At 42.5% G+C, this 17,666-nt stretch overlaps 1 protein-coding gene across 1 annotated transcript in view; it reads left to right on the forward strand.

Moving 5' to 3' along the window:
- FOXP2 (forkhead box P2) overlaps positions 1 to 17,666 on the forward strand; it is a 523,287-nt gene that overhangs the window by 435,577 nt on the left and 70,044 nt on the right. Inside the window, exons 5-6 of the mRNA XM_015411071.1 lie at positions 13,065 to 13,202; positions 14,280 to 14,456. Coding sequence (XP_015266557.1) covers positions 13,065 to 13,202; positions 14,280 to 14,456 — 315 coding nt within the window. The remainder of the gene's footprint in view (positions 1 to 13,064; positions 13,203 to 14,279; positions 14,457 to 17,666) is intronic.

Genomic DNA, 17,666 nt, shown 5'->3' on the forward strand with positions numbered 1-17,666 from the left:
CAGTTAATTGCTGCTTTTGTGGACACACCTCACTGCATCTGGGCAATTGTCCACATACCCCAGGATGAAATGTTGGATTAATCTAGCAGCTGATCTGCAGCAACAAAACCTAACTAACTTAAATCCTCATTCTCTGTTCCAGCATCCTACAGAAGCTTCAAGCACTGGACAATACCATCCCAGCCAAAGGCACAGCACAGGCTGAATTACTGCATATCACCTAAGAACATGTCACATCCCACCTGAGATAAATACACACTGTCATCCAATGCTCCCTCTAAGCTGTGGAGTTTTGTGAGCAAAAATTCTACTTTGTGAGCTACTGGCACTAAAGTTGTGAGTGAGTGATTTGGCTACTGCATAAATTAGTTTGCTCTGGAGCCATCTTTCCTGAGCTAAGAGAAAAATGTGTGAGCCAGAGGCTAAAAAACTGTGAGCTAGCTCACACTAACTCAACTTAGAGGTAACACTGTTGTTATCTGCATAAAGTTACAGCAAATGCCTTCATGGAGAATAACAGCACCCCACACTGTTCGTCAAATACTTGCATATGTTCCTATTTACCTCCTCCCTTGCTTTATCTATGCATTTGGTTTGAAACTAAACCATCACCCTCACACACAAATCCTCCAACATATCCAACCATAAAATAAGCAAACCTGGAGATATGCATATAATCATTTCTATGTACCTGTAGATATCAGGAGCTACGGTGGCTTAAGTGGTTAAGACGCTGAACTGCAGGCTGTGGAAGGTCGGTAGTTCAGCAGTTCAAGACCTGAGTGTACCGCATGACAGAGTGAGCTCCCATCTCTAGTTCCAGCTCATGCCAACCTAGCAGTTTGAAAGCAAGAAATTGCAAGTAGATAAATAGGTACCACTTCAGTGGGAAGGTAACAGCATTCCGTGTGCCTTGGTGTTTAGTCATGCCGGCCATATGACCATGGAAATGTCTTCGAACAGCGCTGGCTCTTCGGCTTTGAAACGGAGATGAGCACCGCAACCCTAAAGTCGGATTCAACTGGCTTTCGAGCAAGGGAACCTTTACCTTTAACTTTACCTGTAGATTTGGAAGCTCAATAAAAGTCCTGTGGTACATATGACTTCATTCTCACTGAGGTGAATAAGTAAGAGCTGAGGGTGAAAACCAGCTAAAAAACACTTAATACAGGTGAGCCAGCAAATGGGGACACATTTCTCATGTTCCACATCATTAAATACTGGAAAGGTAGCAGATGTATAGCTATGTTCAATCACTGGAGGGCTCATACTCTGTGGGCCCATAAAATGATAGTGGCCACAAATAAGAACTGTTTGGAGGTTGCTCCAGCTTTCAACACCTGGGACAGGGAAAAACCATGAGAATGACTTACGGTTTATGGCGACACGCTGGCAGACGCACCTCCCGGATCTCCCGGGGGTGCAGTCTGTGCGCTAGCGGTTAGGAGGGGGGATGATTGTTCGTTACCCCCCCCCGGAGCCTTTGTAAAAGGCTCCTAGCCATGGGGCTTTTGGAGGGTGGCCTCTTCTCCAGCACGGTGCTGGGGAATTGAGCTCTTCCGCCCTAACAGTCCTGCCGCTATGCGTCCAAATGGAACTAGAGCCGCTGACTGGGACAAGCGTCGGAGATGGAGCATTTAAAACACATTCTGAGCGATTTAGCAGGGGGGGGCAGAATTAAAAGCATTGAAATCTGTTTTAAGAACCTTGCCAGAGTGTGGATAGGCGTTGGACGATTTTCAGAGACTTTAGCAAGTTTTGACAAAAGTAAACAATCCATTAAAATGGCGTGGAAAAAAGTGGAGAGAGATAAACAGCCAAAAGTGAAAGCACTGGGGAGCGTGAGCCCACGACCGAAAGAGACCACTGAGTTCTCTAAAATTTGGCGGACTCTTTGCACCCTCTACTGGACCAGATGACTAACATCAATCAGCAGCTGACAACTCTAAATCAGAACTTTGCAACTCAGCAGCTCCAATTGTCCGAAACTACAAAAAAGATAGAACAAACAGCCGAGAAAGTAAAGGAAATAGATGCCAACTCTAAAAAAGTCAAGAAAAAGGTGCTAATTCTGGAAAGGAAGCAAGCTTCAGATGAATTTCAACTTTTACAACTGCAAATGGAGAAAGCTAACCTGTTCAGTTCCAAGGGGTTCCTGAAGTAAAAGATGAGAATCTAAAACAACTTTTGAGCGATGCATTAGTTCCAGTTACAGATTTAAAAGCAGAATACCTTATAAGCGAAATGGATGTGGTCTGAAGGGCCTATTCCATCTATATCAAGAAAAATAATCTGCCTGGTGAGATAGTAGTTAGATTCTCGAAGCGACACGTGAGGGACTCTATCCTGAAAGCAACTACAGGAACACCCTTGAAAATTGGAGGCAATACCATCAGGATTTGAAATAAGGAAGAAGAGGAAGAAGTACAAAGACTTAATCCTTTTTTTACAAACAGTATTTCCTACAGATGGTTATCCCCTGAAGACGTCATTTTCAAACTGCAGGATAAAAAAGAAAAAAAATAGACTCTGTTTCCAAAGCACATGAATTCCTGAGATTGCAACTCAGAGAACCAGCTGAGGATGCTAAAGAAGAAGATGAGAGCAAATCTAGTGGTGAACTGGACTCTGTGTCTTCCGGCGAGGATTCTGCTTCAGAAAAAGGGGCGGCTGCCCCTAAACGAGAATACCAATTGAGGATTAGAAAAGATAAAGCAAAGTGAAGGCTGAAGGTCTCTGAATGTTGCCTTAAAGCATGTGATATAAATGATGTTCTTGGTGTTTTCTTTAAACAGTTAAAAATGGTTTAAAAGATAAATAATTTAGCTCAATCGACTATGTTCAATGTAATGTAAGCATTTTAGACTAACACTTTTATAAGTTGATGTAATGATCTCCTATACTTGGGGTTTTAGTTATTAGTGGTTTTCTTTCCTTTCTCCATAGATGTAGATGTTCCTATTTTTTTGTTGTAGTTTGTAGTTTATAGAAAATGCAATAAAAATCACCTCTGGGGCAAAAAAAAAAGGAAAAACCATGAGAACATCAGGTACTAAAAAAAAAATCTCAACAGGGAGTAACTATACCTGACTAGGTGCCAAACACCTCAATTGAAAAAAGGTTTGCAGTCTTTATATAAATTCCCAGGATGGGGGGGGGGGAAGGGTTGGAGATGGGGCGGCTCTGAATGTCAGAGAGGGTATACAATCCAGTAAGATTGCGAGGGTAAGTGAATTGGACTTGCTTGCGGAAATGCTATGGGTTGAAAAAGTGGGCCCAAAAGGAAGCTTAACACTGGGAGTTTGTTATCACTCACCAGATCAAAAGATAGAGGAGAATTATAAAATGATGAATGAATTAAAGATAGCGGCTAGACAAAATAACTGTCGTAATAGGTGATTTTAACTACCTACACATTATTGGGTCAATATGTATTCAAGTCATGAAAAAGAGATTGAGTTTCTAGACACTCTAAATGACTGTGCTATGGAACAGATGGTCACATAATCTATCAAGGGAGAGGTAATCCTGGATTTGGTCCTAAGTAATGCCCAAGACCTGGTAAAGAGATGTAAAAGTGATTGCACCGCTTGGGAACTGTGACCATAATGTTATTGAGTTTAACATTTGTATAAATAGGGAGTTGCCCAAAAAGACTGACACCACCACTTTTAACTTTAAAACTTATCTGATATGAGGGCACATGTGAGGAAGAAACTGAAAGGAAAAGTAGAAAAGGTCAAAACCATTGGGGAAGCTTGGAGACTATTTAAAGCTACAATCCTAGAAATTCAGAAAAAATATATACCGCAGATTAGGAAAGGCACAAATAGGCATAGAAAAAAGGATGCATGGTTAACAAAGCAATGAAAACTGTAAAACATAAGAAGGGTTCCTTTAAGCATTGGAAAGCTAGTCTCAGTGAGGTTGATAAAAGGGAACATGGGCTGTGGCAAATAAAATGCACAAGTCTGTGATGAGGCAGGCAAAAAGGGAATATGAGGAGCATATAGCAAAAAACATAAAGACCAACAATAAAACTTTCTTCAAATACATTAGAAGCAAGAAACCAGCCAGGGAGGCAGTGGGGCCCTTAGATGACCAAGGGGTAGAAGGAGTACTGAAGGATGATATGGAGATAGCTGAGAAGCTGAATGCATTTTTTGCCTATGTCGTCACTGAGGAAGATGAGAAGTGCTTGCCCACTCCTGAACCGCTGAGGACTGGAAGGCACCTAATGTCACTCCCATTTTTAAAAAGAGTTTCAGAGGAGATCCAGTAAATTACAGGCCAGTCAGTTTGACGTCAATATCGGGTAAGTTGGTGGAAACTATTATTAAGGAAAGAATTAATAGGCACATTGATGAACAAAAACTATTGAGGCAGATTCAGCATGGGTTCTGTAAGGGAAGATCTTGTCTCACTAACCTGTTAGTGATTTTGAGGGACTAAACCAACATGTGTACAAGAGGGACCCAGTAGACGCTGTTTACCTTGATTTCCAGAAAACTTTTGATAAAGTTCGTTATCAAAGGCTCCTAAGTAAGCTCAATAGTCACGGGATAAAAGGACAACTCCTCTAGTAGAACAAAAACTGGTTTATTAATAGGAAACAGAGAATGAGTATAAATGGGCAGTTTTCTCAGTGGAGGGTGGTAAGCAGTGGGGTACCGCAGGGATCAGTACTCAGTCCGATGTTTTTTAACTTGTTCATTAATGATTTGGAGTTGGGAGTAAGCAGTGAGGTGGCTAAATTTGGAGATGAGATGAAGTTGTTCAGGATGGTGAGAACCAGGGAGGATTGTGAGGCACTCCAAAGGGATCTGTCAAAGATGGGCAAGTGGGCGTCAACATGACAAATGAGGTTCAGTGTGGCCAAGTGCAAAGTGATGCACATTGGAGCCCAAAATCCTAAATATAAATATACATTGATGGGGTCTGAACTGGTAGAGACTGACCAAGAGAGAGATCTTGGAGTCGTAGTAGATAACTCAATGAAAATGTCTACACACTGCAATAAAAAAGGCCAACGCTATGCTGGGAATTATTAGGAAGGGAATTGAAAACAAATCAGCCAGTATCATAATGCCCCTGTATAAATTGATGGTGCAACCTCATTTGGAGTACTGTGTACAGTTCTGGTCACCACACCGTAAAAAGGATATTATAGAATTGGAAAAAAGTTCAGAAAAGGGCAACTAGAATGATAAGAGGGTTGGAACACTTTCCCTATGAAGAAAGGTTAAAGTGCTTGGGGCTCTTTAGTTTGGAGAAATGATGGCTGACGGGTGACATGATTGAGATTTATAAGATTATGCATGGGATAGAGCAGGTTGAGAAAGAAGTACTTTTCTCCCTTTCTTACAATACAAGAACTCGTGGGCACTCAATGAAATTGCTGAGCAGTTGGGTTAGAACAGATAAAAGGAAGTACTTGTTCACCCAAAGAGTGATTAACACATGGAAATCACTGCCACAGGAGGTGGCAGCGGCTACAAGCACGGACAGCTTCAAGAGGGAATTAGATAAGCATATGGAGCAGATGTCCATCAGTGGCTATAGTCACAAGGTATAGATAGGAACTCTCAGTCTGGGGCAAGTGATGCTCTGTATTCTTGGTGCTTAGGGTGGACAACAGTGGGAGGGCTTCTAGTGTCCTGGCCCTACTGTTGGACCTCCTGATGGCACCTGGTATTTTTGGCCGCTGTGTGACAGATTGTTGGACTAGATGGACCATTGGCCTGATCCAACATTGGCTTCTCATATGTTCTTATGTTCTTGATCTCCATCTTCCCATGTTTTGATAAAAGTCATCCCTTTAGTTTGTCTGCAATAGCTATTATTTGAGAGGGTTTGAGCTCCCACAGAACTCCTTCGGCTTTATTTCAGAGTTCTTCTCTGATAAATCACACATTGATTGGAGGTTAAAAGCCCCATCATGAGTACTCCAATCACTGTGATACACCTGATCCCTTATCAAGAGCACTATGATGCTATGTAGGTGCTCTCTTCCCCAGAATTCCTTTACTCCCATTTTGTCTTCCATCCTATCCCCAAGTCCTTGCTTTGAGGTAGTGATTTTGTGTTCTCAGCAAGCAGCTTGGAGAATGCAACATTTTCCTCATCCTTCGATCGTGCTTCTCTGTCTGTGCAGAGTAAATTTGAAAGCATAAAGTCCATGCCGCTCAGTGAATTCAGGGGACAACAGTTTCCATAATGCCTGACACAGTCTCTGACATTATGGGAATTGCACTTCTCAGAACTGACTGGATACCTGGGAGTTTACAAACGTTTTCATTATACAGTAAAGTGGTAAAAAGCACCATAGATTAAAAAAATTAAGCTGATCATTGTTACATGTCGTCCCCATCCCTCACATATGTTGTAAGATTTTTCACTTCCATGTTTCAGAAAGTCAGACAAAGGAGAAGGGAACAATTACTTCTCTGATTTTGTTGCTCCAGCAGTACATGGCTGATCTGATCAATTAATGTGCAGGTATAAGATTCCATGGAGGAAGTTTTTGTTTCCCCCCCAAGGTCTTTAACTCTTAAGAGTCTAATACTAAACTCACACGTACACACAGAAGTTGTACAAATGGGAAGTAATAATCAGCTGACAGAGGATTTGAGCCAGTCTTTTGTGCATGTCTTACTCCTCCTCATATCAGTGGTTTTTCCATTAAACCAATAATGTGTGAACACAATGAATGCAGCCTTTAATCCAAACTTCCAAAGAACTAAACCCTATTCATTTAAGTAAAACTAACTTCCAAACCAGTGTGTGTACTGCTGCAACCTTAACCTTCTTGAATATCTGGCAACAACACGCAATAGTCTTAAGTTCAGGGGTCGTTTCCTGCCGGAGTGCACCAGAGCAGCGCTCTGGTAGAGATGAGCCCGGGGTGCCCCCCGCCATTGCTGGCCCACCTGCACAGGCGGATGGGCCAAGGAAGACTTGCAGAGCCCCCCCACCTTTCCGCTTTTCTTTGGGGGGAAGGGGGATTTAAATGCCTGGGTTCCCTGCCCGATGTTCTCTAGGTGCCCTACAGCCATGGGGCACCTAGAGAACATCGGGCAGGGTACCCAGGCATGACTGCCTCCCTGCGCTCCCCTCCCCTTCTCCAGCTGGCCCGCCACGGCAGACTAGCTGAAGACAAGGAGGGGAGGCGGGCAGACATGCCCCCCCTTTCCCCTGAGCCTCTCCGCTTCTGCGGAGAGACTAGGGGGAGGGGGATTTAAACGCCTGGGTTCCCTTCCCGATGTTCTCAAGGTGCCCCACAGCTGCGGGGCGCCTCGAGAACATCAGGCAGGGAACCCAGGCATGACTGCCTCCCTATGCTCTCCTCCTCTTCTCCAACCAGCCCGCCACAGCGGGCTAGCTGGAGATGAGGAGAAGAGGCTGGCAGACATGACCCCCGCTTTCCCTGAGCCTCTCTGCTTCTGCGGAGAGACTCGGGGGAAGGGGGGGATTTAAATGCCTGGGTCCCCTGCCCGATGCGGGACACCTAGAGAACATCAGGCAGGGAACCCAGGCATGACTGCCTCTTTCGTGATATAGCATTGAATGGTTCTTGTCTCCTTTTGCATAAACTGAAGGAACTGAGAAGCCTGTGCTTCCTGGTGAGCGAAGAAGAGAGTATCTTTGATAGCAACAAGGATTGTATTAGGACAGGCAGGCTTCATGAAGAAAGGTGCTAAACTACTGAGAGACGTTTAGGATTTGAAAGCATCGAACAGCAGAGAAGGAAAAACCAAGCATTCTCCAGCTGCCTGTAGGCGTTTTTTTCCTTGGGGATCAGAATCCTTTAAACTCAGTGAAATCTGGTCTCCAAACTAAAGGGCAATTGAGTGTTTAGTGATACTGGCTAGACTTGCATCCACTTAAATCGTGATTGGGGTGTTACGATTAAATCTGCATTTGAATAGAAACAGTAGTGCTAAAGAAAGAAAGGACATTTGGATGATGCAAGTTGGATCCAACTTGTCACTTCCTGCGTCCAGAGAAGTCAGGTAATTGTGGTAGGCAGATGAACAAAAGTTCTTTCTGGAAGTGGAGGGATCCTGCCTCTGAGACCCACAGAACTTTCTTCTATGATGGAAGGAGGTCACTGGTAGTTTTAGGTATTTAACCTTGATCACCTGAGCATGCTGCTCTGCTGGCGGGTGGTTGTAAGAGACAAGAGAGCATGTGACAGCACAACTTAACTGGAAACTGAAAACTTTTTGCTGCTGGAAAAATATGAGGAAATGCCAGTGCAGCTGCTGACATCATAGAGATGACCCCTGAAATGTATGTTCTGTATTTTGGTTTTTGTGTGTATTTTAGCTTTAGTTTTTATATTTTAAATGCCTGTGCTGCTCTCAATATACTTTTAGAGGGGGAGACCCTATGTCTTGATGGGGATTCCATATTATAGAGCCTAGCTACAGAAAAGTCCAGGGCCAAGGGAAACACTTCCGTAATATATTCTCCAGAGAGAAGGGGTTTAAACTTCTCCCCTCCCCACTCCGCCTTGGCAGGCCGGCTGAGGAAGGGGAGGCTTTTGAAGGTGCCTTCCCCCCTTTTTTACTTCCCCTTCTGACACACTTCCGATGTTGTCGGGGGCGTGGCATATGCTAATGAGTTATGCTAATATGTATGCTAATGAGCCCCTGCACCTCTTTTTCTACAAAATGACCCCTGCTTAAGTCTAAGAGTTTCTCTGCACAAATCATTAAGGAGCTCTATACAGATTTCAAGATTAGTATATTAAGTCCATAACCTCAACCACTTAACTGAACCCCAAGATGAGCTTATCTCCTTGCAGCAGACTCCACTCAGCAGGTTAAACTAGTGCTCTGCCCTTACCCCAAGTTTCAGAATCTGAATATTTCTTCTGTTGGCATACTCAGTCAATTCGTATGATGAATATCGGTATAAGGAAGGTCATCACCTACAAGAAAGAGAGTTCCATTGTGCAGAAAGGTTAGTCTGAACCTGTGAAGGTTTTGTGAGCATTCAGATTACTGAATCTTGTCCCCTCCCCCAAAAAAGAAAATTAATTGGAATTATTTAGATTTTTAGATAAGACAAATTCTCTTACTTCTCTGCAGCCTCCCAAGATAAAGGCATGTGAAACACTGCACTAATTACTTGTCCTCCATCCAATAGGTAACATTATCCACTTTTCAAAATCTGTTTCTCGGGTAATCCTGCAGAAGAAAATAAACATTGTCCATTTATATTTGTAAACAGAGAGTGGTTTTTTATTGCGTTAAGGTAATCCTTTAGTTTAGTTCAGTTTAGCTGCGGTGGCTCAAGTGGTTAAGACACTGAACTGCAGGCTGTGGAAGGTCGGTAGTTCAGCAGTTGAAGACCCGAGTTGCTGCGTGACGAAGTGATCTACCGTCTCTAGTTCCAGCTCCTGCCAACCTAGCAGTTTGAAAGCAAGAAATTGCAAGTAGATAAATAGGTACCACTTCGGTGGGAAGGTAACAGCATTCTGTGCGCCTCAGCATTTAGTCATGCCGGCCACATGACCACCAAAATGTCTTCGGACAGCGCTGGCTCTTCGGCTTTGAAACAGAGATGAGCACCGCAACCCTAGAGTCGGACTCGACTGGCTTTCGAGCAAGGGAACTAATCCTTTAGAAGTTCACTAGAAAGTGTATGGTACTGTTACCCAGTGCGCTCAGGGCAACATGTCTGAAATTCTAATCTAGTGTTAACTGGACTTGGGTCCATGCTCCAATAGAAAGGAATGAGCCTAAGAGGTTGGGATCAAAATGAAAAGTGACAGAGCTTTACAGCAGGCTTAGAAGGGAAAGTAGAGTCTGTAGTGATTTGAAATCCTTAGAGATACTTTATTGAGGTGAATCAGGATTCCAGGCAAGCAATCAGAGCAAAATTCCAGTGTATTTCCACACAAAACACAACACAGCCCATCAATTCAAGTACTCATTTTTGGAATCCTGTGACAGACTGTGCTTTAAAGCTCATAAATGCTGTGTAAACATGTGACGGGCTGTGATGCGGTTAATACCTCACAGAGCTGGAGAGCCTCTGAGTGACAGGCTGCTAAAAGGGATTTGATTGGTTAGTGTCAGTTGAACAAATAGACTTGAGAATTGACTACTGAAGAGAACTCAGTTGGAGTTTAGCCCTGACTGAGGAGAGTTTAGGACTGACTGAAGAAAGTCTAGCACTGACTGAGGACAGGGAAGGTTGGCAAGGAGGAGTAGGAGGATCGGTAAGCTAAACCCCAATTGAGTTATCTTCAGCAGTCAGTTCTCAAGTTTTTTGTTCAACTGACACTAACCAATCAAATCCCTTTGTCACTCAGAGGCTCTCCAGCTCTCACAGTCCATCACATGTTTATACAGCACAAGAGCTTTAAAGCACAGTCCATTAAACACCCATCCAGTAGTACCTCCCCAAAGCAGTGTATGTAAGGCTCAGAGAACAGATATAAGAGAGCAAGAGGCAAGCAGAGAAGGGGGAAAGAGGCATAGTGGGGAAGGACCTATCCTTTTCTGTGTTGGAGAATTGTCAAGGATGACTTGGCTATGTTGCTCCTGAAATATACACATCATCTGGGTCTTGCAGGGAGATCCCTTGTCAAGGGAAGGGCCCTTGACAAGAAGGGGGCCAAATGGTGATCTCACAGCAATTCCAGGGAATAAATTCAAATAGGGAGTGAGACTGAGTCAGATCAGTGTATCCGAACCCAGGATATGCAGATAGGCGGTAAATGAGAGACGAGGCTTGTGCAAGTTGGCAAGAGTGCAGCAAACTGTTACAGGGACTGAGCACAACAGAAAATAAAAGTTGACTTTTCACAGGTCTTGCCAAGAGCAGAAAGAATGTCTGGGAGGGTCAAAATTAGTACTCCTGATTGGCCCAGGAAAGAGATCAAGGTGAATCGGAGACCTGCCACTCCTCCAATTGGAAGTAGAGGGGATGGGTGGATGGGAGATCTGAAAGAGGCTTAAATTGTTTGTTTGCACAAGAACTGGCTGTGAAAGATTCTTTAGTATGAAGGGAATGGAGGCAGACTTTGCCTTTACAGTGGATCTGAGTACTTGATACAACACAATGCCTTGGTCTGCTGGGTTGGGTCTGCTGCCCAGGAGACTGCATAGTTTAGCTCCTTCATTGAGGAGCCAGCTATCATTGCAGGGGACTCAGAATAGATCATGCTGACTGGCTAATCCCAGCCTCACATCTCTTTCTATCACCATTCTTGCCTAGAGAGTTCTTTAAAAGCTGGCAGACCATTCTGGAGCTAGCAAAGGCATTTGGGCCCAGTGCTAGCCAAAATGGTAAGAATTGGTGCCAACAGACTGAGCTACCAATTGTTGCTGCAAGATCTCCTGTCAACTGAGAAGCAAAGCATTCCCTTGGGGTTCCCATAATTGTCAGTCAGAGCCATGACTTCCCATATTGGCTAGAATACAGAAAGCAGAAATTACAACAAGTAAGATATATAAAGTAAGCAGAAGACTGTCAGCACAATTTCCACCTGTCTTAACATCCAGAAGACACAGATACCTACAAACAAGGCCAAATGGTATGACTGGATTCTGGATAAATCCTACCAGCTAAGCAGTATGACAACCCTACTTGTATTCCTTCCAAGTTTGTAGAAGAGCTCCATTTCACAATTTAGAATTAGCAGAGTTTGACAGCAACTATGTTATACATATTGCTTACGTTTATGCAAATGTTTCCTTGAATGAACATGTTCTTTCCATTGCTTTTCACTCAGATCATATGAAAAAAATTTAAAGGCAGAGGACAAAAAAAAAATGGTACTTTTGAATAGTGGTCTGAGTGTAATTTATTTCAGATATCTTTCTATTTTCATAAATGATGTGTAGCAAGAGCAGAAGATTATAAGTACATGTTTTTATCAATATATTGTCCAAAAGATTGTTTGCAGCATGGTTGTTTTTTTATATATCTTTCAAAACAATCTAGGCTTTATATCCATTTTTGTTGTAGTATTATGACATATACAACTGGATGGATTGTAAACTGTTGGGAGGCCAGTGGTATGGTTATCCGTTTTTAAAATGCATATGTATACTGCCCAGCATTCATGACATCAAGCAGTAATTCACAAGAGATATACAATATGAACTTTTAAGCTTGATAAAATATGGTTTGTCTACAATGAGTATGCCACATTTCTGGAGTCTTAATAGAGTGCTACCGAACAGTGTTAAATATGAGTATAAGAACACTAGTGCTTTCTCACTCACTGACCAAGACACTGTGGTGGGTATCAAAATAGTGAAGGTCCACGTCAGACAGATAACTAGAAATTGGTGCACACATTGCTCAACAGAAGTTGAGTACTAAAAAGATCTGAACATGCCAAGTGAAAGAGGCGCATATGGGGAAAGAGTGCTTACTGTTTCTTTAACAGCAAGAACAGACCTTTGGTCTACCCCACAAATTATATTGAATTAATAAAAAGAAGCAGAGACTAGACTAAACAGTATTCTGAACACTGTTGCCAAAAACATTGGCTATGCATCTAGTTCCTAACAACGACATAATCTCTAGTAGAACTTTCCTCATCTTGTGACATCACAACATTCCACATTTTTACACCGGTTCTGGGACCAGAGAAATATGGGATGTTACGATCTGAGGATCAACAGAAACAGGTCCTCTCAGAGGTCTGGAGTCTCCCAGGCAAATTCCTGCTTTTGAGGTATAATAAAAAATTAAATAGCTAGACATGAGGTATATAAAAACAAGTTGTGAAACTTATCAAAGGCCGAAAGTTAGCGGGTATATACAGCCCCCTTTTGAGCTGGAGGCTCAAGTCAAATAGCCCCCCATTGGCCCTGAACAGGACCATGACTGTTGAAGTTACTGTATGTTTAGAATGATCTTCTGTTTGGCTCTGGGTTGTAAAAATAAAAATAGAGAACTAGAGGAGAATGTGTCGATATAAAATACATCGAACTCATATAAAACAAATAGCTTTATTACGTGGTTATTTAAAGATATCCTGTCAAGATATATGAAGAATGTGTGTCTCAATATATTGGCCATCTTTGCTTCTTCAGGTACCTGTCTCAGTGGCCATGATGACTCCCCAGGTGATCACCCCTCAGCAAATGCAGCAAATTCTCCAGCAGCAAGTTTTATCTCCACAACAGCTTCAAGCACTTCTCCAGCAACAACAAGCAGTTATGTTACAGCAGGTAATGTGCATCTTTATGACCTGTTAGCATAGCTCAGCCTTCTTCATAGTCTGTGGACCAAGAACCAATCATTGATATATTGCGGCAAAATTTGTTTGTGTTTTTCTGAAGGGTATATATCTATGTATTAAGTTTTGATGGGATAACCCGTTCTGATTGGTAGCTTAAGCTTTTTATGACATCATCAAGATTCCTGAAGCCAGTTTTTCTTACCACTTCTCATATGACCTATAACTCAGGAACCCAGTGGCCAGTTTCAAATTTTAAAGCATTGTTGGAAAGCTAATAAACTCAGCTACTAAAAAGTAACAATGCCTCTGTCCATCCCAGTTTTTGTGATATAAGGCATAAATCAAAGAAAAGAGTAATTTTTCCATAGCATGTGGCTCTTTACCTAATCCAGATTCATAAAGGATATTAGACAGCTGCTGCCAAACCAGTTTTTTTAAACTGCATAGCCAGTCAGATGGTGAGTCAGAAGGCATGCTGGGTAAAAGCCCCACCTGGCCCCACTCACATTTTAAAAAAACCTATCAGGTGCCCGGAAAGGTGTCGGTGGGCATGATGGCACCCATAGGCCTACATGGTGGACCCCTAGTTTAAATAGCTTATAGTTAGTATCTTGATAACATGCAAATTGTAAGTCCTGCATCCTGCTGTACAGGTAACAGAATAATGAACTCTCGACACTCTGCCTCTCTAAAGAATGGGTGATTTTGTTTGGCCTTACTGGAACTTTTGAATATTTACTAAGTTAGATGACTATCTACTTGAAGCTACATTTTATTTCAGATGTGTATTGAATTTGTGTGGTAATTTGGGGAGTAAGTTGGCCCTTGCTTCATGCTTTCTAGAATATATATCCTTTTGTTTAGGATATTTTGGAATCTGCATAGAAATATTTCAGAGCTGCCTTGGAAAAAAATGTATGTAGATCTATTTCTTCAAGCTACATTTTTGTTCTAAGGTGAATCCTAATGACTGCCCTACGATATTATCAATCTAGAAGAGTTCAGGAGATTTGTATAGTATTTGAAACTTTACCCTTATTTATCAAAGTCAAAATGGTTTACTCAGCAACAGCTACAAGAGTTCTACAAGAAACAGCAAGAGCAGTTACATCTTCAGCTTTTGCAGCAACAGCAGCAGCAACAGCAACAACAACAGCAGCAGCAGCAACAGCAACAACAACAGCAACAGCAGCAGCAGCAGCAACAGCAGCAGCAACAACATCCAGGAAAGCAAGTGAAAGAGGTTAGAGTCTTCAACAGTCAATTGATAAATCATTGCTTGGGTCTGGGCAGGGGAGGAAGAAGGGCTAGATCAGGGAACCCCAATCTTTTTGAGCCAGCAGGCACCTTTGGAATTTTGAGAGGAAGTGGTGTGTGCCACTCCAAAATGGTTGCCAAAGGAGGCAGAGCCAAACATGATACCTCCCTCTCCAATGTGCAAGAGAATCAAATAAGGGAAATAAAGGAGAGGAAAGAAGAAAAAGGAGAGGAGGAGATTGGATTTATACCCCGCCCTTCACTCGGAGCCTCAGAGTGGCTTACAAACGCCTTTCCCTTCCCCTCCACCCAACAGACACCCTGTGAGGTAGGTGGGGTTGAGCTGCAAGTGGAGGAGTGGGGAATCAAACCCGGTTCTCCCAGATTAGAGTCCACACACTTAACCACTACACCAAACTGGAGGGAGAATATAAAGAATATAAAGAATGAAAGCCTAAAGGAGAAATTCACTCATGTACTAAGGAAATCCCAAATGCCCTTGATCCTCCAATGGCTGCAGCTGCTATTGCAGCTGTAGAAGACCCTTTCATGTGAAGAGAGAACAGTTAATAATAAGACCTTCCTTACAATTGCCCCACCCTCTTTCTAAAAAGTCCTGACGAGCACCTGTAAGCACCATGTTGGGGAACCCTGTGCTATATCCTTTGTATTTAAGATTATCATTATGAGAATCTATTGGTGCTGATATAGCTCATAGCTAGTTTACACAGTTTTGTCTCTGTGGACGTACTGGTGCAGCAAATGGATGATATGAACCAAACTCTTTGTGGATACAGCCTCTGCTTCTTGAGGGTAATTCCTCTGATAGCAAAGGCTGACAAAATGCACAGCTGCAGTTGCAGAAATCACTGTCAAAAATGGCAACTGTATCCATGGAGATCTGGGTTTGTACAAGACATTATCAGTGTAAAAATGTCCTCAGCGAGCATTGCATGGAGACAAAACCAACCTAGGGAAATGGCCAAGACAATTTGTGAAATGATCCATATGCACATACACACACTATTAAATAACTGAATAAGTGTGTTAGATACAACTCCTCATCAGTCAAAAACTTGACCTGAATATGCTGACTACTTATTTTGCTGGTTGAAGACTTCTTTATACAAGTAACTTGATTTTTTAAAAAAACTATTGAACTTTACTGTTTTTAACTATTATTGTAAGAACCTTGAACCATGAGAAAAGGATGGATATATAAATGTTTTGTTTTTTTTTCTTTTCACCTTTAAAGTACACTAAAGAATACCATCTTACTATTCCTTACTATTCAACGGGATTGTACAACCATTAGTCCTTTGCTGTGGTAGAGCCATCCTTCTATATTTTCACTAAGTGCTGAACTAGACATTACATTACATTTTTTAAACCGTTGAATCTGGGTTGCCCAGTCTTGACAATATCTATTTATAAATAAAGGAGAGCCTGACTGAGCTGGGAACTGCAACACCGGGGGAGGGGGGGCTCTTGCCTTTTCCTCTGGGTCTTTTCCTGACCAGAAATGGGCCCCCTTTTTCTGTGCACATGGAGCAGCCAAAAAGAAGGAAAGACCTTCCCCACAGTGCTATTTCTGGCCAGGAAAAGGCCCAGAGAGGAAGGTAAAACGCTCTTCTCCCTTGGGGCTGCTGTGGGGCTGCAAGGAGAGAGTTGAGTCCAGGAAACCTAGACCTGACTCTTTAGAAAATGTAATGTCTAGTTTGGCCCTAAGCCTGATAGCTGTAGAAGCAGAACTTTGCAGATGTCCCCTGTTTGTGACCATAGGACTTGGGAGTTAGCTTCACTTTCTGCCATCCTCTAAATTTCGCCAGTCATTCCTACTGGGCAGTAGGAAAATTACTGATTATTTGTCGATGACCACATGTAGGAGTCTTACCTTGTCTTTGTGGTAGAGGGTACAGATCATGCAAATGTAGTCCATTATTTAGAAAAGGAGAGCAGGAGTGGGAGGAGAGAGGGAGAAAACTCTGGGCATAGATTTCAAAGTCACAGACCCTGATTAATGAACTGCTACTGTATGTTTGGAGTGGTGAGTAGAAAGTTACAGTTTGATGTGCTCATAAATCAACCTGACAAGCCAGCTTCTCAGGCCTAGCCTGCACTTGTCAGCAAACTGCATCAAATATAAACATAATACAAACAAAACATGTTGAAGAAGTTAAATTGATCAGCAGGTATCGTAGACGTTGTCTTATAGCTGCCCATTATGCAAACGTACAGGAAACGGTCCCGACCTCCCGAGGCTTTGTTTCTGTTTGGATTTGTGAATAGAATTTCAGACAGCCATCAACTACAGAATAGAAATTGCTCCCTTATTTCTCCCGAGGCTCTGGGCAATCCACATGACTTGCTCCATTATGCAGTCTGTTTTCCAGTGAGCGCATCAGAAGTTTCTCTTTTCCCCAAACTCAAAAAAAAAGGAAAGGTCTTCCACAGCAGCTTGTCTTTCTCTGAAGTGTGACTACATCCTTCTACCCTCCTGAGCCTAAAGAACTCCAGTTTGTCTTGCAATGCCTCACAAAATTAGAAGTTATGCTTTTTTCCTTATAATGGGGGGCTCTTTGCCTCAAATATAATGCTGGGTTTTTAATGTATTCCCCCCTCCACAAAAAAAAAGAGCTGCAAAGAGCTAACAGGCCAGTAAAGCGAAGGCTACATCCCAGTTTACTAATAGATCACTGGAGACTTCATTTATGGGCCACTGCAAATCATACTTATTCAGCTGGAAAAACAAGAGTGCCTTTGAATCACAGACTGTTGTAAAGAGTTACACTTTTTAGCCTAGATAAATTTATCAAATTTCACAAAGTGAGATCCCCCCCCCCCCGGTCGTGTTTTGTCTGCTTCCTTCTGACCCTTTGCCAGAGAAGGGCTCTAAGAGCATATCGTCTGTTTCCTATAATAACCCTGTCACTTAATTACCAAAAATAAAAATAAATCGGGGGGGGGGACTAAGTGTTGTCTATTTCTGTAAGTAATGTTGTTTAATAACGGAGATAAGAGGGGACGACGGTTGAGCTGACACTTCCATGTGTAACAGTTTTTACTGCAGGCTTTACTCTCGGCTGCATTTGTCTCCTCCCCCTTTATATCTATATCTGTATCTATATATCTGTATCTAGCAGCAACAACAGCAGTTGGCAGCCCAGCAGCTTGTCTTCCAGCAGCAGCTCCTCCA

The sequence above is a fragment of the Gekko japonicus genome, unplaced genomic scaffold, assembly GCF_001447785.1.
Source record: "Gekko japonicus isolate JY-2015 unplaced genomic scaffold, Gekko_japonicus_V1.1 scaffold658, whole genome shotgun sequence".
Lineage (NCBI taxonomy): Eukaryota > Metazoa > Chordata > Lepidosauria > Squamata > Gekkonidae > Gekko > Gekko japonicus.